The following is a 21,276-nucleotide window of genomic DNA, read 5'->3' on the forward strand; positions in this document are numbered from 1 at the left end:
TGACAGATAAACTATTGTCATACATTTCTTTCCCTCACACCTCAAAGGCTATTCTTTTGACCTGCTCCTACTCAGCTATTTTAAATGGTTGAATGATTTTAGTCTAAAAAAGATTCCAGCCCAGTGATCACAGCCCCTTTTGTGTGGTGTCAATTAAGTAGATTACAATTCATAATCTGGTTTGGCAAGAGTAAGGCTTATTATGAAGTTGGAGGTATTTCCCAACCCTGTGCTTCTAATGTGAGTGATCAGGAAGGCTTGGCCAGCAGCTTTGGCTGAAGGCTGGCTCCTTTATAACAACAGTCTCCTTTAACCACATGCTCACCTGACCAGGCCCGACATGACTCATCGAATCATGAGGTTAGAGTGAACTCTGGGAGATGTCTGAGTGGTAGGTGTGGCTTCAGGATGGGGGTGCGTCAGAGGGACACACACACACACAGTGTCACACACCCCCATGCTTCCTGACCGGTATGCCTTATCTTGGCAGAGCTGCTGATTAAAGAGCAGGACCACTAAAACCCAGATTGTTGGATGTAATATGTTCACGATATCGAGATGTTCCAAAATATTATTTGTATTTACTTTGAAGCAGCACTGTGTTTATGAGCAGTTTAGTTGGTTTTGTCGTTGAGTTTGAGGGGAAATAGGTTGTCTTTGTTCTCGGTCACAGAGTCAGGGTGGAGTGCCATTTCCTCCCTGTGTTTCCAGGCTGTCTCCCCCCCACCCCCCTTTTCCCATAACTCCTGTACTCGATCTCCCTTTTTGTGGCTCTTTTTGACCCTTTCCTCCCACTCCCATACACAGCTGTAGTGCCACCAGACCACTTCTCACTACAGCTGAAACAATGACATGTAAGGAAGAGTTTTCTCTCTCTGTATCTGAGGAATAATTTCGAGTGGATCCACAGCTGTCTTGGGTGTGATAATTGAATCGGACGTACTGCACTTTTTTCCTTTTTTCTCTTTGTGTTGGTGGATTGACACTCTATAATCGGACGTCCATGTTTAATGTACAAACCTAAGAACATGGTCGTTCATCTTCGTCAAATAGATGGCTGCTGCATGTGCTGAGTCCTCTGTAATCGTGGTATCTGCAGCGCCCCGTGGAGTGTGCAGCTCTTATCCTGCTTCACTGGCTTCAGCTGAGCCACTGTGTCAGAGGCTCCTGTGACGGGGCAGTCTGCTGTGTGAGAACCTCAGTTCTGGATCACAGGCGGCCTTAAGCAATGCTTAATCTGGATGTTATGGCAGCTGGTCTGAATCCTCAGATTTCTACCTCGCCAAGATAAGCTGGATTTCCTTCCATGGTGTGGACATATCTATTGAACCGGGAGCCTCCCCGCTGTGGTTTTCGAACAGCTCTCTGGAACTTGTCCGTCTTGTATTTTCTGTTGGGACATATATAGGACAGCTGATTTTCATGCTTCCTCATGGCATGCTGTTTAAAGTCCCTCCACCATGGAAGCTGGACACCTAACACCCCTCTTCCAGGTAGACTAGTATCTTTTTTTTTTTGGGCTTGTCAAAAAAGTATCTCCAGGACATTACAACAAAGCCTCATGTTTAAATTGGTCCATCAATTCAAACGGTTTATATTTTAATTCTTTTTTTCGTTTATACAAATTAGGGCTGAACGATATACCGTGTCATGGCGATAACCGCGATATGCGCATGCACGATTTTCCCATCGCAGGGACGTGTGATTTTTATTTATTCATTTTTTAGGGCGTTCGATATTAAGAAGGTAAATTACTCAAACATGTCATATTACAATTATTTTGCTGCTTGCTACAAAAGGAAAACTTGCTCTCATGTCAGGGGTACTTGAGTGGAGTGACATGCAGGCTCTGTGTCTGCATGCACAGCAAACAACTATTTAAGATGCCTTTGCCGGTGTTACACCATATGAGAAAGGTTGAAAATGGCATAAAGTAGCTGGTGTATAGCTGTTCTTAATTTTATTTTTATAATGTTGTTTAAAAGATGTCCACTACTTTGCTGTTATTTGCACAAAAAAGGTTTTAATTGTGGAATAAAAAGTTAAATTACCTATTTGGTCACGTATGTTAATTCCCTAATGTGATAATAAAGCTTCCTATAGTTTAATATAATACGTTTAATCTCTTGGATCCCTTCTAGACACCACTCTTCTTCATTCACAGATGAACCCCCTTATTTGAGGGTAAGCAACCTGCATTATCATGACATGTTAGATCATGACTTAAGGTATGATGAGTCAACCAGTTAAGATCCATACGTCCGTGACTAAAATCCTTCATCCGGTTAAATATAGTTAAAAAAAAACGCAATATATATCGCAAAAAGAATATCGCAATGTCAGTTTTTTTCAATATCGTGCAGCCCTAATACAGATGTCCTACTTTTAAACACTGTAAGCATTCGGTTCAAATGTTACCCCGCCAGTAGCATTGAGGCAGCCTTGTGCAGCAGCGGTTAAAGACTCTGTCCTTCAGCTGCAAAAATGGGTTTGAATCCTGTGTCAGCAACTGTCCACAATGCTAAAATGTCCCTTAGCAAGATACTGAAACCGTGCCAGCTTCAGGAAAGCTTGTCTGTAGCTAACCCCGCCGCGCCTGCTGTGTGTGTCAAACGCAGTTTCTTTCCAGAAATGATAATATTGATGTTTCTACATTCTTTATTAGAGGGCTAATAATGCCCCATAGGTATTGTAGGTGTTATTTGAGAGCACAGCGCTGTGGGAATCAGACATCCAGGAGGGGACATCCTGTGTGTGCCTGAGACTGGATGTTTTAAATTAGACCCCATTCTCTCTCCACTGGTAAATATTATGTCTGCTGAGTGCAGCAGCTGCAGCCTTGGAAGAGCTAACGTGTTAAACTCTCTGTGAGCTCAGCACCCTGTCAGTGTGCCTGTCAATCACAATATGTAACCACGACGGCACAATGCCATTAAATGGAGTATCCTAAGCCTTAATGGCATTTCCTAATCAGCATTCTTCTTCACGTTACTCTTCTTGACAGCGAGCTGCATGCGTAGATCATGGCTGCTACTACATTCTGCTACTGTACGGCTTCCATGTGTGAGTCTCTCTCCACTACAGAAGCACTGAGGGCTGAAAGGCTGATAAGGCACTAGTCTCCATTCAGCCAAGGAATGCGAGCACTTGACAGTGAGAGATCTTGGCTGAACGCCAGCGTCAGACCTCTCCCGTTAACTGTGGATATGTGGAGGAGTCTATGAGCTCTCAGCATCACCCTGCCAAAGCACACGCAGTCCCCGAGAACTGACAGCTAAAGATAATAACAGCCATTATGAGCACGGCAGGAGATGAGCTCAATTCCTCTCAGAGTATTGTGACTGCTGCTGGATCTTTACTCTTATTTTCCACATATTTTCCTGCATCTTGTTTTAGGGTACAACAAATGTGGTTACACAAGTTAGACTTAGGGCCGCCCTATGTCTCACCTGGTAGAGCTGCCTGCCCATCGGTGTGTCATCCCCTCTGTCTCTTCATAAAGGCCCTGGTGGCCCACAAATCTATGAAAAAACGTATAAAAACACTTCTATATATGCTTTTCTTTCAGATGATGAAACTGAGCAGCACCACAGCACTATGGTGGGAGAGACGGACAGCACGGGGGACACCACCCCTCCCCCAAAGCGTAAGGGAAAGTTCTCCACCCTGGGCAAGATCTTCAAGCCGTGGAAGTGGCGGAAGAAGAAAAGCAGCGACAAGTTCAAGGAAACCTCCGAAGGTCTGTGGCGTCATTGTGTCCTTTATCAACGGTCGTATCAGTGACATTCAGTGTTCATCTAAATGCCTCAATGCATGTGCCGCTGCCTGAATGTTACAGGTTGCTCTGGCTCTCGTCATGTAATCAGTGCAGCTACAATAAGACAATAAGCTGCTAACAAAACATCCTGTTGAGAAAGGAAATGTAAACGACATCTTTGAATTCTGGCACATGAGGCCAGATTTCAATTTGACTGATTTTACTGCATTATTTTCTCCTCAAAAAGCAAACTGTGTTTAATAGGGCTGCCAGACTTCCCTCGTAGATAGTTCATGGTAAATGTATCAAAAAGCTAACACTTTTACCATAAAGTTTAAGAGTTTCTTTCCTTTCTTGACATTGCACGTTCTGGGATTGGACTATACACGCATGGCAATGCTGACAGGATTTATTGTGCAGCCCTGGTGTGTAACGTAAAAACTGTTTTTTGACGGCAGAACTGGAGAGAAAGATGTCGACAAGGCGTACGCGGCAGGAGCTTATAGAACAGGGGGTGCTGAAGGAGGTCCCGGACAATGGTAAGAGTGCTTTTGTAATCCAGCTGTATCTGACATCACACCCACACAGCACGGTACACTCAGAGTTCAGTACATAATGGAAGGAACACTGACCTCCAAACCAGTAGGTGTCCAAGACATATTCAAAATAAAGGCACATTTACTTTCACCTTGCTGTTTTTCAATGTAATATCTGTTTAAAATGGCATGCCACTCTCCAGCGCTGAGGAAAAGTGGAACGCATTGTGCCCTGCAGCAGAATTGCTTTGAGAGGGGTGTGTGCAAGCGTAATGCCGGCCCCGCTGTTGCAGAAGCCCATTTATTAAACCTACAGCTGCTCCTTCACCACAGCAACAAACACACTGTCTACGCACACCCTCCTGTTTTACTGCTGAACAGGGCTGTAAACTAAAAACGATTTGAATTACCACATAATCTGTTATTTTCGTATTTGTATTACTTATTATAGTTATTATAGAATATCAGAAAATGGGTCCAATAACATTACCTCAGGGCCCAAGGTGTCCACTTTGAATAACTCGATCGTAAACCAATAGGTAGTTAATTCACAAGTAAATAAGCCAGAGAGCAGTCAGAAATCCTCACATTTGAAAAGCCAGAACTAACATTTTATTTGGAATTTTTAGATGGGGAAATGACCTAAAGGAAGTTGATGTTAATCATTTTATGGATTAATCGACTTATCGTATCATACTTCTGTTTTATTATAGGCTCAAGAGGGAGAGAACACCCAAAACATGTTCAATAACATCAAACAAAGCATTTGGCAGTTTAAACAATTTGAATAATTTAGATGAAATAAACTTTTTTTGTTTTAGTTTTCTTTCCAGAATAATCATTTATAGCTGTATTTTCACAAGACATATGTTCTTCTGAAACACTTTTTTCCGAAGCAGATACAGCGAACCTGAAGCAGCACTACGTGAAGAATGGCCACACGCTGCCTGTTAGTGTGGGGGTCGGAGGAGGAGGGGGAGGAGGAGGGGGCAGGAGTCCATGCAGCCAGGGCAAACCCCCCTCAGAGTCAGACTTTAGGATGAACCCAGCCTGGCTCGCCCAGCCAGACGACCGCAGAGTCCGCTCTCCCTCGGACGGGGAGCGCCGGGGGGCTCCAGGCTCCAGGGGCACGGGACTGCATGAAGATGTGCGCAGAGGGGGGGGAACGGGGCCACGTCCACACGTAGAGGGCGAGTGGAAGCCCAACATGGTCTGGCAGGGACAGATTCAAGGGCAGATGGAGGAGGGCCGGCGCGGAGGCAGACTCCACCCAGAGGACGCCCAGAAGAGGCCCGGTCTGCAGAAGGCCCCCTCGGAGGATGGACGGAGGAGTCGGCCGGCTGATGCGGACTGGAAGCCCACCCTCCCCCGACATGCGTCTGCTGAGGAGGGAAGGGCCCGCAGAGGTGAGGCATTTCCAGTATTTTTGGGTACAATTTGTTATCATGAAGTCCATCTTAAAGGTCTCCTATTGTCCAATTTGTAGGCATATATTATAGTTCTCAGATAATACAAATATATAAAAAGCATGTCTATGAAGTGTTATGCTGAAAATACCAAACAGATTACCCATTCTAGCCATACCTCATACCCCTCTATTTCAGCCCTGTTAGAGAAATGCTGATTCTTGGTCCGAAGCTTTAAAAAAAAAAAGAGGGGGGAGCTTAAGGCTGTTCATGCAGGAGAATTCTACCCAGATACTCAGCTAAATGCTGCCGTGATTAAATGCCATATCATGTTCAAAACCACATCAAGGATTATTTCTGAAACAGTATGGAGCTCAAATGCTTTTTCTCTTGCGGGTTTACCACAAGGTGAGTACCTTTTTTATCTCCTGCTTCTTTACACATACTCTCTCCTACAGCGTTAGCTCTGAGTGTTAGCGATGCTTGCTAATGTAAACAAAGACCATATTACTTCCGAAACATCTCGGGCAATGTGCCCACATTTCCGATATTACGTCATATCAGCAGGAAATCTGGATCAGCTCCGTTGTACCCCCGTTTTTAGAGATTTGGGTACGGAGGAAAAGAAAGGGTTTTATTTTGCAACACTTTGTGAGTTCCCTGACACACCGGGGACACATATTTATGTATAAGAGACATAAAAGAAGTGCATTTTGCATGATAGGAGACCTTTAAATAATCCTCACTGTAAAGTCAAAGATAAGGTGTTCTACAATTTGACCTCTTTCACACATCCTTAATGATAGTAGGTGATTCATCAGTCCACTCACTCATACTGTCACTCTCCTGCTTATGTGCTGTCCTGCCAGATATAGACAGGCTCCTGTCGGCTCCCAGGGGCCCTGCCCCAGCTACGCTTCCTATTCAGGAACATGAGGGAATAGCTCGTCCTTTCCTCTCCTCTCCTAATTAATGTGGCACCATCACTTTACACATTATTGGCCTTTAACGCTAGCACTGTCAGCCCTGTGATAATTGGGGAAGAGCCATAGCTAATTGATTTGACTAAAACACTAAACTTTGAGAAATAACAGTGCTTTTTGATCCAGTTATCATTTATCTGACACATGAGTCGCTTCTGTACCTGTGTTCAGAAGTACGTTGATAAGTTGAAGAAACCTTAATTATCCACATGTGGAACATTGCTTGCAACATAATATAACATAATGCATCATATTGAAAACGCCAATACAGAATTACTATTAGAAAAGAGAGTTATTTTTCAGATATGCAGGTGAACAGATATTTTCTCCCACTTTCCTTCATGTGTCCCTGCTTGTCTCTCTTCTCTCTCACCTTGTGTTTTCCTTTTTTCTCTCTGATGCTGCTTTTCTCTCTCCCACTCTCTTTCTATCTTTATCACATCTCCTTCTTTCTGTCCTCATTTTTCTCTCTCTCTATTCCTCTGTTCTTCATGTTCACTTCCTCTCTTCGGTATTATTTCCTCTTTGGTGATGTGATGTCACAGTGATAAAGGCTATTCTGTAAATAAATAACCCTGCACTTCAGATCTGTGGCTTTGAGGAATGGGGTGGGAGCAGCATCAGCAGTGTGGGGGGGGGGGTTTGGTGCTAATTGCAGTCGCCCACTCTGTTTATCTTCGCCGCTGATCCCTAGATAATGCAATTCTCAAACAAGTGCTATCACAGGGAGCGCTTCTGAGTGTTGAAGCAGCAAAAGAATTAGCTTGCTGCTCAATCCGGAACTGAAACATGAAGAGAAATATTTCATAATGAGATTGAAATGCCTACCATGATTACTGTAATAGTGTATTTACAGGTGTCTGTCAAAAATCGGTTAGAAAACTACAACTAATCCAGAACGACGCTGCCAGAGTCCTGACCAAAACAAAAAGAGTAGAACACATCACCCCAGTACTCAGGTCTCTGCACTGGCTACCAGTAGCTTACATAATTGATTTTAAAATGGTATTGTTAACTTATAAAGCATTAAATGGTTTGGGCCCCAATATATCTCTGACATGTTGCCCTGTTACGAGCCCCCCAGAGCTCTGAGATCATCGGGGGAGGGCTTAGAGACCAAACACGCCGAAGCTGCTTTTAGTTTTTATGCTCCCCACAAATGGAACAAACTTCCAGAAAACCTGAGGTCTTCACCCACGCTGAGTTCTTTTAAGTCGAGGCTAAAAACACAACTTTTTGCAGCTGCTTACCCAGAAGCCTTTTAACTTGTTTTTAGTATTTACAATGTCGTTTTTAAACTATTTTGTATCTCATTAATGCATTGTTTTTATGAAACTGTTATTCCATTATGTTTATTTATTGTGTTCCTCTCTGTTCTACTGTCATGTGTTAATGATCATGTAAAGCATTTTGAATTGCCTCTGCGTCTGAAATGTGCTATATCAATAAACGTACCTTGCCTTACGATGTGGAATAGTGTGTGTACTAAAGCTGGATACAGATGTTAAAATGTTACTGCCACTTTTGTCCAAATTTCCCCAGAATACTATTGTAGTGAATGACCTATTTTTTGTTGTGTTTTCAGAGTCAGACAGCCATTTTGTCCCCGACCCCGAAGCCCTGCGGGACGCCCTGCAGAACACCCTGCGTGAACCTCTGCCACCTAAACACTCTGTCATGCCTCCAAAATGGCTGATGACCTCCGCCCCCGAACCTGGAGGCAAGGGTTCACCCCGCACCCCATCCAACCAACCCGCGGGCCAGTACAGCTCTCACTCGCCCGTGGCGCCCAAACCTGTCCGGTCCATCTCCTCTGCAGGGACGTCCACTCAGCAGTCCTCAGGTGGAACCCTGACCTCCACCTCTCATGGCACCAAACAGCCCCCTCTGCCCCCTCCCAAGCCTGTGAACAGGGGAAACGCCCCCATGCTGGGTAAGTTCTGCTCAATTGCAGATGATGAATATCAGTGAATATCCCAGTTCTAACTAGTATTGAGTCTCTATTTTCTATCCTCTTCATACCCAGTTCTACCATGTACATGTGCATGCAGTCTTTCAGGTGTCCTTTGATTAATTTGCGACGTGATTGGCCCCCTACTGCAGTAGCTACAGCGGCTTATAATGCGGTGTTGTGCCGTGAAGTTGTGTGCCGTGTATTCCATGGGAAGATAAATATATGTTATCATTCATCAGTGGTGATGGTATTTTACAAAGCGGAATTTTTGTATTCACATGATGGGAATCACATAAAATATAATAAGTAAAAAATAATTTAAAAAAAGGCATCAAATGCAATACTCCATTAGTAGTGCTATCATTAAAGTACGTTGTATTGGTATTGTCACTTGTATCCAACGATAGCCACGCCTAGATGGAGGGTATCAACATGATCCCATGAACCAAACATCAACCGTCAAGTATACATGATAAACACTAAAGTATTTGCTCACTAAGCATGTCATTTTCCCACTGGCGAAAACATTTCTCATCCATTCATGAGCCAGTGCACAAGATTCTTTTAAAGAAGTTAGCTACACACACACTTCCTGTCCTGTTAATGATTGTCTGAGCAGCTTGAAGAGCTTTTCCCCTGCCAATTCGTTATTACGCCTGGACTGCTTTTAGCTGCAACTTCTCCCCAGAATTGACACTCCGAAGATAGCGGACTCTAGTGGCTGTGGGAAGCTGCTCACACAGATGCGGTCACAGTGTGCTGGTTGTTGTTGTTTACTGTGGGTTTGTCTCATCTGGGATCTTGCATTAATTCCCACTTGGGCAAGGCTGTCTGCTGTGATTCATTTTTATCTTATTATCAGCAGATCTGATGAATTGTGGTCCCTTAAGCTGACGGGCACATGTTGTCATGCCTGTAGATGAGTCTGTGTGTAGCTTTTTCTTTAGTTATAAGAAGCTGTTTCTCTCGTATGTCATTTTATCAGCTAGTCATGTGACCTGTCACAAAGGGAAACATGTTGCTTGTTGTCTCTTGAGGCTGTTTGGTTGTAGCTTGGAAACATGTTCAGCTTTAACAGCTTTGGACTACATAGAGCAGGCCAACAAGAAATCCAATTTAGAGAACAGAAGTCTTTAACTTAATGGAGTTGACTTAAATTCATAACTAAATAATGTTTTAAAAGTAATTGCTTAACATTTTGGAAAGCTACATCCTGGAGACACTTGGCTAAGCACAACGTGTTGTTTTACTTTTTTATGCATGAAAGAGATTAGAAATTATGTGTTAATAAAAGCTGGTAGGTCATTTGTATTAACATAGTTAAGCTAAGCTAAGGTTTTGCTTCTTATTAAACCAAAATTAGACATACCTGTGGTATCGTCCTTTTGATCTTTTTTGGCAGGAACACAAACAAAACATGTTTCCCACAATATGGGGCTATTTTTCAATAGATTGATGATCATGTAGGGCCCTCCTTCAGCGCACTTTATCCATACAGCAACATATACAGTACCACCATATTGCAGCTAATGAAAGACTCCCGCTGAAGGCCTCCGTCTCCTCCCTATTAGTCTCCGCCCTGCAGGGGGGAGAGAACGCTCAGCTCCCTCTCTACTGGTCCTGCTGGAAGCGAGAGTGCGACTACGATGTCTACCTGTCGCTGCCCGTCTACCTGTGCCGACGGGCCGGAGGCCTGCGCTCAGGTAAAGGATGCCCCCTGGGGTCTCAGTGGCCAGGCTGCCGTGCTTGGAATGCCTCGTCCAGAGTCTGCGTTCTTCATCGTGTCGCGTCCTCTCTCGCTGCCAGCATACCCCCCTCCCCCCAAAATGCCTTTTTACCTGGCCTTGATTGCTTTTCTTTGGATGTGGTATGTAAGAGCCGCATGCACATAATGAGCTGATCATGAGTGCTGGGTGCTTTGTGTGAACCAACTTCTGTGTGAGTGAGCGATTGAATGTTGTTAATGCTTTACTCTCCTATTCGGCATGTGAATGAGGGAGAGCCTTTAGCGGGTTGAGGCCTTCAATGCGTCAAGTGAATTTTAAAGTGCTAATCCACTCAGCTCTTGCTCAACCGGGATGGGTGGATGGATATGAATGGAGGGGCTAAAGGGCTCTAACACAAGGGGTTGACTTAATTTCAAAAGGAAGATGTAATCCAGTCTACTGCATGTTTAAAGTCTGGTGCCACTGAACTCTTATTATATCTCAGTAGCACGGCTATGGCTTTTAACAATGATGTGGCTTCAAAGCTAATCGACAGCGTTTTAATAATTGTATAGCAAATATTTAACTGTGCATGCTAATGATTATAGACGTTTGTACGTCAGCTTTTTGTTTAGGAGCTTTGCACTTTCAAGATGCTCATAAACAAAACGAAGTGGCAGGTTAAGAGCATGTAGGCTGTGTGTGTATCTTCATCGTCTGTGTGACCTGGGGCACATGCTGCACACTGGTGTGTTGGGGGCAGTGCGTGCATTCATGTTGACACAGTCATGTGATCTCAAACACTGTATGTATGTGCGCAATAATGCTCAGTCAGACATGTAATCCCAGTATTTTTATTTGTTCATGTGTATTCTGTCATGTTGGGTACATCAAACATGAACAGCTGATGCATGTGCTCTCATGTGACAGCAGCAAACTGGATAGAAAAATAAGAGGCCTGCAAGCAAGTCATTCACATCGAGCGCTGTATAAAGGCCATTGAAGAATGTATTATTATTATCATAGTAATGAACACTGAGCTGGGACTGGGGGGGGAAATCTTGAGAAAACATTTTCTAAACAGAATTTAAAAAAACATATAATCACCACATGTTCATGAGCGTCTGGTTTATGAAGAGAATTGGACGTATTCAGAGGAAAACAACATACTGATATGTATGAGCAAAGTTTCAAATTGCTTCTTGTAAATTAATCATCTCAGACAATATTCAAACATTTGATCATCTTAGAACGTACCCCCTTCTCCTCCTCCAGCTTCATACTTCTTTATAGTTATGTTTATTTGCCTTCAATGGCCTTGATCCGCTCTCACTCTCAGGCCTTAGCTGTAACTGTCTTGCTTTATGGCTTCATGTTTTAACTGTTTGTCTATGTACAGGTGACTTCACCCAAGCCACTGGAGGTGCCAGTCTTGTGCCAGCCAAACCCTCTCCCCCCATGCCTCCTAAGAGGACCACCCCCGTCACTAAGCGCAACACGGAGGACCAAAACCATCCCATCATCCCCTCCCCGCTTTCTATCGAGGACCACAGCCTCTCTATGGGCTTTCAGCTGCCTCCCCCTCCTGCCTCCCCTCCCCTTCCGACACACAGACCACCTTCACCTCCCCGCCAACAGATACACTCCCACCACCTCCACCATCAGCACTCCTACCCCCACCCGCTGCCCCAGCCCATACCCATGCTGTTTGACCCACCCAGCCCCACCAATGACTCCCCTCAGCGCCCTGCTCCCGTCCCGCTGCACATCATGATCCAGCGGGCGCTGTCCAGCCCCGGCCCGGCTCAGCCGCATCCTGACGGGTCACAGCGCGCACACACGCTGCTGTTTGACACCCCTCCGGACTACCAGGCGGGGCGCCCCCTTCCCGTCAGCATCCAACCACTAAAACTGTGAGTTTCTCAGTGTCAGGGAATCATTTCCATAGATGTTTACCTTTTGCCCTCTGACGCAGATACCCCACCTTGGGCAGCATGCTATCTCCCTTAAGGAGGGGCTGCCCTAGGATTTTGTTGTTGTTACAAGTTTGTGACCGGGCAACTCTCGGTCAGAGATAGTTATTGTTGTGGGACACCTGGAACACATCCTTCTCGGGGTGTAGATGACCCCGAGACATAAGCGACAACACATGTGATTCAGTGTCCTCAGCTGTTTAGTCTATCTATTGAAGAATGTTGATTATTACACTCTGAACTAGTTAAAACCTGTAGCTACAGAAGGGTTCTTCAGAATTGCTTGTGGCATCTCAACCATGTGGTCAACTCGTGCCCCGTGACATGTCTTGTGAATTCTCCGGCCGAAGCTCCAAGTATACCGCCAGTGTTTGCCATCAAAGCTCCAGCTCTCCTCGTGTCTCTCTGAGTCCTGACTCCAATTGCTTCAGAAGTTTCCCCCACAAATGTAAATTCACTAGGTGACATGAAAAAGAGAGCAGAATAGTTCAAGGCTTCTACCTTCATGAGATCCAGCCAGGCATGGGACAATAAGCATCCTAAAGAACACCCTTCCCTGATCATAGCAAAGTCAAGTACAACTATAAGGTTGGGATAAGACTTCTCAAAGTACAGCTAAAGTTCATTGTGTTGAAGGTTGGATACCTACATCTTGAATTGGTCAAATCAGTTAGTCATGTTTAAGTGCTTTTATTAGTAAAATACCCCAAAACAGATGCTTCATCCGTATTCTTTATGTTTAAATCTGTTATATTTTCTCTTTACATTAGATCTGAAGATGACTACTCAGATGAGGAAGAAGAAGAAGATGAGGAAGATGATGAGGAAGAGGAGGAGTACGATGGGGAAATCCCACAGCCAGAGCTAGAGCCACGGAGTCGCAGATGCTTTGTCGGAGACGCCGGTGTTTGCGTCATCCCGGGGGGAAACAGCAGCGAAGAGGAAGAGGATGAGGAAGAGGAAGGAGAGCATGGCCTGCGTCGGGAGGACAGCGACTCAGATGGCCCTGTGCTTTACAAAGATGAAGACTCAGATGAAGATGAGGAGGATGAACCCCCAATTAGTAAGCATAATGATGTTTTATGACATATAAATATTATTTACTGTTTCAAGAGCTTTGTCGTTCACACCTCACCACACCTCTTCTTGGTTCTTCCAGGCGCCCTGGCCAGCAGGGTCAAGAGGAAGGACACCCTGGCTCTGAAGCTGAGCAACCGTCCCTGCGCCCCGGAGAGGGACAGGTTTGCCCAGGACAGGAGCAATAGAGAGGACCAGCCTCCAGGACAGACCGGCCTCACCTGGCAGAGCAGGGAGCAGTGGGATGCCATCCGCACACAGATCGGCTCTGCACTCACTCGGTAAAGACAGACGGCACCAAACTTGCAATTGTACCCTTAAAACTGACAATAGTGAATTTGCATTTTGTGAAGAAATCTAGAGATCATTTCTTAGATCTCTGTCCTACTTATTGCCTGAATGACAAAGTGATGAAACTGTTTAAAAATAGTCCCTTCTCTTGTTTTACTATTTCAGGCGGCTAAGCCAGAGACCCACTGCTGAGGAGCTCGAGCAAAGAAACATCCTTCAGCGTTAGTATCAAAGCTTTCTTTCCTTCTCAATTGTTGTTATCCATTACAAACATCAGTTTTGAGTGTGCTGTTCTTAAGTTTGTTGGACTTTAGTTTTGTGGGGTTTAACAATCATTACAGCTCAATTTGGACTGATGATTTGTCCATGAATGAATTGTTTATGTAAATAAGCATTTTATACATGCAGTATAAGCAACAACATCCAATTGAAAAGACTGTTTGAAATGCGTATTGAGCTTGAGATGTCTAATTTTAGAAAATATTTGTCTTTACCTTTGTAGCACATGAAGTTAGGCTTTCATGCAGAAACTAAATAAAGCTCTGTTGTCTGTTTTCCTTCCCTCTTTTTCCAGCTAGAAATCGGTCTGACAGACAAGCGGAGGTTAGAGAGATCAAACGGCGCCTGACCAGGAAGGTGAGGCGAAACCCTACAAAAAATAGACGTTCAAGAGTCAAACCATCTATAGTGCTTGATACTAAACTGACATGTGTTTTCATAGCTGAGTGAAAGACCCACAGTTGCAGAACTACAGGCAAGAAAAATCCTGCGTTTCCACGAATATGTGGAAGTCACAGATGCCAATGATTATGATCGGAGAGCGGAAAAGCCGTGGACCAAGCTGACTCCGGCTGACAAGGTCTGTTTACTGTGTCCAGCAAACACTTGATCTCTCAGCAGTGGACTGTGTTTTACATGTGATCAACATCAAAGAACAATGTTTAGCATTTTTCCTTTTGTTCACGCCAACTCCCTCTTTCCTGACATCCAGGCGGCCATCAGGAAGGAGCTCAACGACTATAAGAGCACTGAAATGGAGGTGCATGAAGAGAGCAGGATCTACACGAGGTATACCTTTTATCAGAACGATCTTGACAATTACAGTCCTTTTCGACTTCAGTCCTGGTTGACTTGGCGACAACTGTGGTTACCGTGGTAACAGCGAGTGGGCTTTAATACTACAGCAAATACTCTGTGTGCAGCTACTGTGTCAGAAGTGCAGCAGAAGAGCAAATGGTGTATCTGTCTACACAAAAACACAAATACTGCTCATACTGTGAAGAGAACAGAGCCAATCTGATTCCACAGTTCACACAGGGCAAGTTGTTTTCTTCAGATGAAAGGGCAACATTAAATGGAGTTACCCTGCTAAAAGGCAGATGATTTCTGCAACTCCTTTTTCTTCTTGGACCCATACTCCCTGCCATGCTAAAAATGATTTCTGTCATGTTGTCGAGAGACCATAGACTGTATAAGGTCTCCAGACGAATGATTGATCTCGGCACTTTCCTCAGTGACAATAACATTGTGTTTCCTGTGACTATTTCACAGTAAAAGCCACTTTGTTTGTCACCTAGACACTTAATGTCCCTGAATAGTGATTTTGCATTAGCAGTAACTGGATACAGCTCTGATACAGCGTTAACACAGAAGAGTAAACAGTGGGGCAGATATAATTAGGATAATTTAAAAAAAGTCATTAATTTAAACCTGGATTGCATGCATCATGTAAATCCCTTCTGCATAGGAAGTTAAATCAAATGCAGCACAGGATTTGCAGATCCTGATGCCAACAATTAAACCTACTCAGTACAAGATCCTCCTGATGACATACAAAGCCCTCCATAACCTGGCCCCATCCTACCTGACTGACCTCCTCCACAGACACACTCCCACTCGCTCCCTCCGCTCTGCCACTGCCAACCTCCTGTCCCTCCCCATCCGCACCAACCTCAAGTCTTGGGGCGACAGAGCCTTCTCCGTTGCTGCACCCACCCTCTGGAACTCACTACCCCAATCCATCAGAGATTCTTCCTCCCTCACAGCATTCAAAACCTCACTCAAAACCCACCTGTTCAACACTGCATTCAACCACTGACCACCCCCCTCCACCCCTATTTTCTGTTTTGTTTATCTCTTTTGGTATTTCTTAGTTTTTTCTTGTTGTCTTTTCTTAATTCTCTGTCAAAGCGTCTTTGAGTTTCATGAAAAGCGCTATAAAAGTCCCATGTATTATTATTATTATTATTATTATTATTATTATTACTCTATAGATAGATGACATAATCTAAATACATGGAATGGCTATTGCTGATCATAACAAATAATGATCATAAACAATATTGACCTCAGTGTTCAATTTCATGGAAATATTGAGTAAGTATTATAAATATAAAGGTTTGTTTCTTATGAAATCTCTTTGTTTTGTTTAGGTTTCATCGGCCTTAGCCCCCTTCTCCTCTTTGTGGATTATGAAGCACTTAAGATCTCTGCGTGGCCAGAAGCTGCTCCCTATGCAGACAGATCGCCCTTTTACATTTCCCGAATTTACTGTACAGATTATCAGGGAAAGCCTAGAACTGACTCAAAACAAGAAATGCTTCTTGCTTGCCCTCCATCGCCCTCCCACTACATTGCTTTGACTGAACTGAGGTGGTGGCGGTGGTGGTTGGGGACCAGATGCAGTATTTATCCCGGACAACAGGGGGAACCACGTGCCAATGAAGGGGGAAGTGGCGGAGGACCTACAGGGCTGACTCTGCTGTTGTGTGGTACCCCTCAGGGACTGGATCTAGTTACAACCTTTAACGCGGCCTCATTCTGTGTTGCCTTTTTCTTCTTCTTTACTGTATATGGAAAAGCTAACTCATCTTGTTAATGTAATAACACACAATAATAATAGTAATAATAACGACCATGATGATGATGATGATGATGATGATGATTCATAACACACAACACACAGTAATAATAGATGAGAGAGAAGCGGCTGCAGCGACGAAGACTGGGATATTCTGTTATAGGACTGGACATCTCTGGGATATTGTGTGTTTTATATAAATTGTGTACAGACTGCTATTGTTATACCTTAGAATGAAACTTGGAAAGATCTTATTACGAAATATTCTGTAATACACAAGATATTTTATATTGTAACTTTGATCACATGAGTAGTGACCGCTTTTATTTGAGCCTTTTTTTAATGTTTATTTGGCTTGCCTGTATTTATGGTTGTGATGTGAGGTGGCCATTTAAGCGTTAATATAGTACAAGGTGCCGGTCAGGAGGCTGGTTGGTGTTTTTATCTGTGCCAACTTACTCGATGCCTAAAGGACTATAGTTTCATATCACTGATTTCTGCAATTCACTGCATGAGCCAACACAGAATCCAATGCTGTTGGATCTGGATATTTTCTCTTCATTTATACTTTTTTATGAGTTTTTGTACTTCCCTTTAAAGGTCAAACATGCAATGCATTCTGTAGCCATTTTGAATAAGGTGATGCTAGTATGGTCTATACTAGAAGTGTAATGTAAGTTACTGTGCGTGTAGATCAGGGATTTATCAAAAACAAATCAGAAAATATATAAACGGTTAACAGGGAGTCATTTTGGCTGGAACATTTTGAAACTGCTGAAGTGTTTTATCTTAAGTTGTTGTCTGGCCAGTAGCTTACAGGGTTGTTCATGCTGTGTACAGGTTGAGATAGGTTTAACCAATGCTTGTGTATATCTTGTCTTCCTTTCATTTGAAAATACATTTTAAATATAAAAGTAATATAGGTTGCTATTTTTTTAAGCACAAAATATTAGTTTACGATTAAATGCTACAAGAATGGGAATATGAAAGAATACCTTTTCTGTAAATGAAGTTCCTTTTTATTTGAATGTGGAATTGTACGGACTGACAGTTTTCTTTTTGATTGTAAATAGTCACATCTGGATCTAATTAAAAACCTTACAAATCCTTCACATCTCTAGTCAATGACTGCACCTGACTCTTAAATCACAGACCTGTCTTACCTAAAGATGGCTTCATGTGGAGATTTATAGGGAGAATAAAACCTCTAAATAAGAACACGAGGCTGCAGCGACACCTGGTGCCAAGGTACAGTAATGTCTCTGTTGGGATGTATTCTAGAGATAATGCATCTTAAGAGGTAATACATTTGATTTGTAAGATATACATCCTCATGGTTTGAAGCAGTTCTATTTTCAAAGAGTGACGGGAAAATAACAATAATTTCCTATTTTGAGTTGAAAAGATAATACAGGTAGCCTATAATTTATTGAGGTATACATTACACTACCTGACAGATCTAGCTGTTTACGTAAGATGCAACATTAGCAGCTGTATCAAACAATAGGCAAGACATTAAGGTGTGCCACTTAAAGCAGACATTCTGCTGCATAATCAGTAGGCCTACTGTTTATTGATATATGTTACTGTTTTTTTCTGAAACTTGAACGTAGGACTTTTGATTCATTAAATTCACAAGTTTTCTTCCACCATTGGAGTGCTACTGTCTCTTTAAGGAGGCAGGGGTTCCAGAACGTGACGTCATACGTATGGTACGTGTCTCAAGACCGGGAACCGAAGAGACTGTGCACGTTCACTTCAAGGCAAACTTCAGACTACTACATATTACAGGTTAGTAAAAATATCAGCTCCTAAACTCCCCAACTGAAAAACACAAGCGATAACAAACACGTCGTAAGCAGTGTGTATGAGTCCATTCAATTCACGTTACGTGTGTTATTGTATCTCATTCATTTTTGAATGGCATGCTAACGCCGCTTGCTAGCTAGCAAACAGCTCATTCCATTAGCTAGTAACATTTAGCTCTACTTTAATGCTAACTAACATTAAAATACGACTTCTGCATTCTACATTCCTCTTGTATAAGTAGCCAACTGTGTCACATATAGTTTAACGTTAGTCATAAGGAGAACTGAAGCACAGCCATGTAGCTAGTCTCATATCCTCGCTCTTTAACTGTTAGCAAGGACACATGGGTAAGTTTACTGCCAACGTTAGATCATGCTACTTATTTTTAAAATGCTAAATGGCTGAGCACTCTGAACAAACATATAACCTCTGGGAGTCAGTTAGAGCTCAGCGGGACTTCAGTTTGTTTTGTACTTTTTTGGGGGGGGTTTCATTTCACAACAGCATGGTAGCAGAAGCGGACGAAGCACAACTGTATGTGGAGTGAAAGTCTGACACTTTGCCAGCCATTCGAATGACTTTCTGACAGCTGTTGAACATGAACGGCTGTCAGAGAGTTGGTTAATGTTAAAACCAAAATAAGGACTCACTGATTGTGTCTGTGAACTGCGTTTGTCAGTAGGCTTGTGACCTTATGGAAACACAATAATGCCTAAAATGGATATACATCATTCTGAAAGCACCTCAACATCGGTCCCCGGGAACTTAACAAAGGGGCATTCATGTATTTGCAAATGTCAATAAATACATGAATTGATACATTACTTAAGCTCTGTTTAGCTATGTAGTATTTTTGAGACGTTTTCTTTGTCTACTACCCTTTAAGTGTCAGTGTACTGTTAGCTCTAAATTACTTTAATTACACTGTATTTGGACATGACACCTACACTCACCATATGTTAGTAAGATGTTCAATTGTATTTGTAATCTTGGTGCACTTTCTGATAAAAACATTTTCATGTTGTTTTTTTCACCTTCAGCTCAGTGACTTTAACCATTGATGGGCATTTAAACATCTTACATCAAATTCCACCTATGTTTTTTTTATTTATAGTCATTAAGTGTTGCCATCATGCCTGCTAAAAAGACCGCCACCAAGAGGAAGTCTGAGGCAGTTGTTGTGGAGGAGAATGAAGGATCCAAGAAAGTGAAAGGTAAATAACTTGTGTTTTTAAAAAGAACAGCGTTGGGAAAAGGCAAACAGACAAGACTAGACAATGGAAATCTATTAAAACATGCACCATTGCATATAAACATGGACAACAATACACACCCATTTTTTAGGAGCAAAACATGTCTCACCACACCCCCACAGATTTCAGAAGCCGACTCATGTCCTATGCCTTTTCACTTTTTTTATGCCACTGTTAAGTTTGGCCTCGTAACCCCTAGATTCCACCGGGTCCGTCTGCGGCGCGTTACAGCAGCGCCGCGGTTTTGGTCCGGCGTCATACCCTACCGGGCGCATTTCAGAAGCGGAGCGTCTTGCCTGCCGGCTCGCAGTTTTTGTTGATTTGGGCATATTTCCTGGACAGGCTACTTTGTACCGACAAGGTTAATAATAATTGTAATATCCCAGTTATAAACGACATGAATCAAAGATGTGTTGCTGTATTTTAGTGACAAAAAAATGCATTCATCATCATAATTATTCTATATATATAATTTACACAGTGCCTGTAAACAAGAGGAGAACGCTGGCATTTCTCCTCCTACTTGAAAGACTACGGAGGGATAGGGTCTGCAAAATTAGTGTGTGTGTGTGTATATATATATATATATATATGCTATATGCTCTGACCGTTCCACTTCCTGCCTGCCCGACCTTACGTTACGGCTGTGCCGCGTCAAAAATAGGATTCATCCTAATTTTAGAGGAGCCCTGCGCCGAGGCGCTTCTGGGACGCTTCTGAGCTGTAACGCGCCGCGTGTGGTGGAATAGCAACCATTGACTAGAGTGGCTGTGAGCACCGCGGCACAGCCGTAACGCGCCGTGGACGGACCCGGTGGAATCTAGGGGTCAGACTTATAACATCTTGGATCAAATTGAATACTGATATACAATTGTTTGTGTGTAACAGTTTCCCACAGGAGCCATTGCAAGGAGGCGGGTCAGGTTCTTGTTCTGGGCCAGGGCGATATTGGACAGCTGGGTCTTGGCGAGAACACCATTGAGAGGAAGAAGCCAGCCCTTGTGTCGCTGCCAGAAGACATTGTGGAAGTGATAGCTGGAGGCATGCACACAGTGTGCCTCAGCGTCACTGGCCAAGTAAGGACCCCTCTGTCTTCATTATTTCAAATTTCAAATTGAATGGCTTTAGCTACCGGCTAACCTTTTTTGTATTTTGTAGGTCTACACTTTTGGTTGTAACGACGAGGGAGCCCTTGGCCGGGACACATCAGAGGAGGGGTCTGAGATGGTTCCAGGGAAGGTGGTGTTGGAGGAGAAGGTGGTGCAGGTGTCGGCGGGGGACAGCCACACAGCTGCGCTCACAGAGGAAGGGGCAGTCTACTTATGGGGCTCCTTCAGGGTAAGTTCCTGCTGCTTTGTGTGTGTGTGTGTGTGTGTGTGTGTGTGTGTGTGTGTGTGTGTGTGTGTGTGTGTGTGTGTGTGTGTGTGTGTGTGTGTGTGTGTGTGTGTGTGTGTGTGTGTGTGTGTGTGTGTGTGTGTGTGTGTGTGTGTGTGTGTGTGTGTGTGTGTGTGTGTGTGTGTGTGTGTGTGTGTGTGTGTGTGTGTGTGTGTGTGTGTGTGTGTGTGTGTGTGTGTGTGTGTGTGTGTGTGTGTGTGTGTGTGTGTGTGTGTGTGTGTGTGTGTGTGTGTGTGTGTGTGTGTGCGTGCCCTACAACTAGTTACTTCTAATTCT

The 21,276-nt window shown here is 43.5% G+C and overlaps 2 protein-coding genes across 9 annotated transcripts in view; both read left to right on the forward strand.

The window, feature by feature from the left end:
- The window catches only part of phactr4b (phosphatase and actin regulator 4b), a 28,994-nt gene extending 12,369 nt beyond the window's left edge, over positions 1–16,625 (forward strand). For 5 of the 8 annotated variants that reach the window (XM_079691356.1, XM_079691353.1, XM_079691354.1 and 2 more), the window contains 13 exons: positions 3,569–3,739; positions 4,216–4,296; positions 5,190–5,699; positions 8,268–8,615; positions 10,208–10,339; positions 11,742–12,255; positions 13,086–13,378; positions 13,475–13,673; positions 13,849–13,904; positions 14,258–14,319; positions 14,405–14,542; positions 14,675–14,751; positions 16,116–16,625. In XM_079691356.1, coding sequence (XP_079547482.1) covers positions 3,569–3,739; positions 4,216–4,296; positions 5,190–5,699; positions 8,268–8,615; positions 10,208–10,339; positions 11,742–12,255; positions 13,086–13,378; positions 13,475–13,673; positions 13,849–13,904; positions 14,258–14,319; positions 14,405–14,542; positions 14,675–14,751; positions 16,116–16,131 — 2,597 coding nt within the window. In that variant the 3' untranslated portion in view covers positions 16,132–16,625. Of the gene's footprint in view, positions 1–3,568; positions 3,740–4,215; positions 4,297–5,189; positions 5,700–8,267; positions 8,616–10,207; positions 10,340–11,741; positions 12,256–13,085; positions 13,379–13,474; positions 13,674–13,848; positions 13,905–14,257; positions 14,320–14,404; positions 14,543–14,674; positions 14,752–16,115 lie in introns of those variants that run through there. The other 3 variants (XM_079691352.1, XM_079691357.1, XM_079691358.1) reach the window with 3 other exon arrangements.
- A 1,071-nt stretch (positions 16,626–17,696) lies between these two features.
- Positions 17,697–21,276, forward strand: part of rcc1 (regulator of chromosome condensation 1) — a 7,433-nt gene continuing 3,853 nt past the window's right edge. The window contains exons 1-5 of the mRNA XM_079691659.1: positions 17,697–17,791; positions 18,202–18,334; positions 19,467–19,566; positions 20,494–20,681; positions 20,764–20,943. Coding sequence (XP_079547785.1) covers positions 17,721–17,791; positions 18,202–18,334; positions 19,467–19,566; positions 20,494–20,681; positions 20,764–20,943 — 672 coding nt within the window. The 5' untranslated portion in view covers positions 17,697–17,720. The remainder of the gene's footprint in view (positions 17,792–18,201; positions 18,335–19,466; positions 19,567–20,493; positions 20,682–20,763; positions 20,944–21,276) is intronic.

The sequence above is a fragment of the Notothenia rossii genome, assembly GCF_949606895.1.
Source record: "Notothenia rossii genome assembly, chromosome: 7".
In the NCBI taxonomy this organism is placed as follows: Eukaryota; Metazoa; Chordata; class Actinopteri; order Perciformes; family Nototheniidae; genus Notothenia; species Notothenia rossii.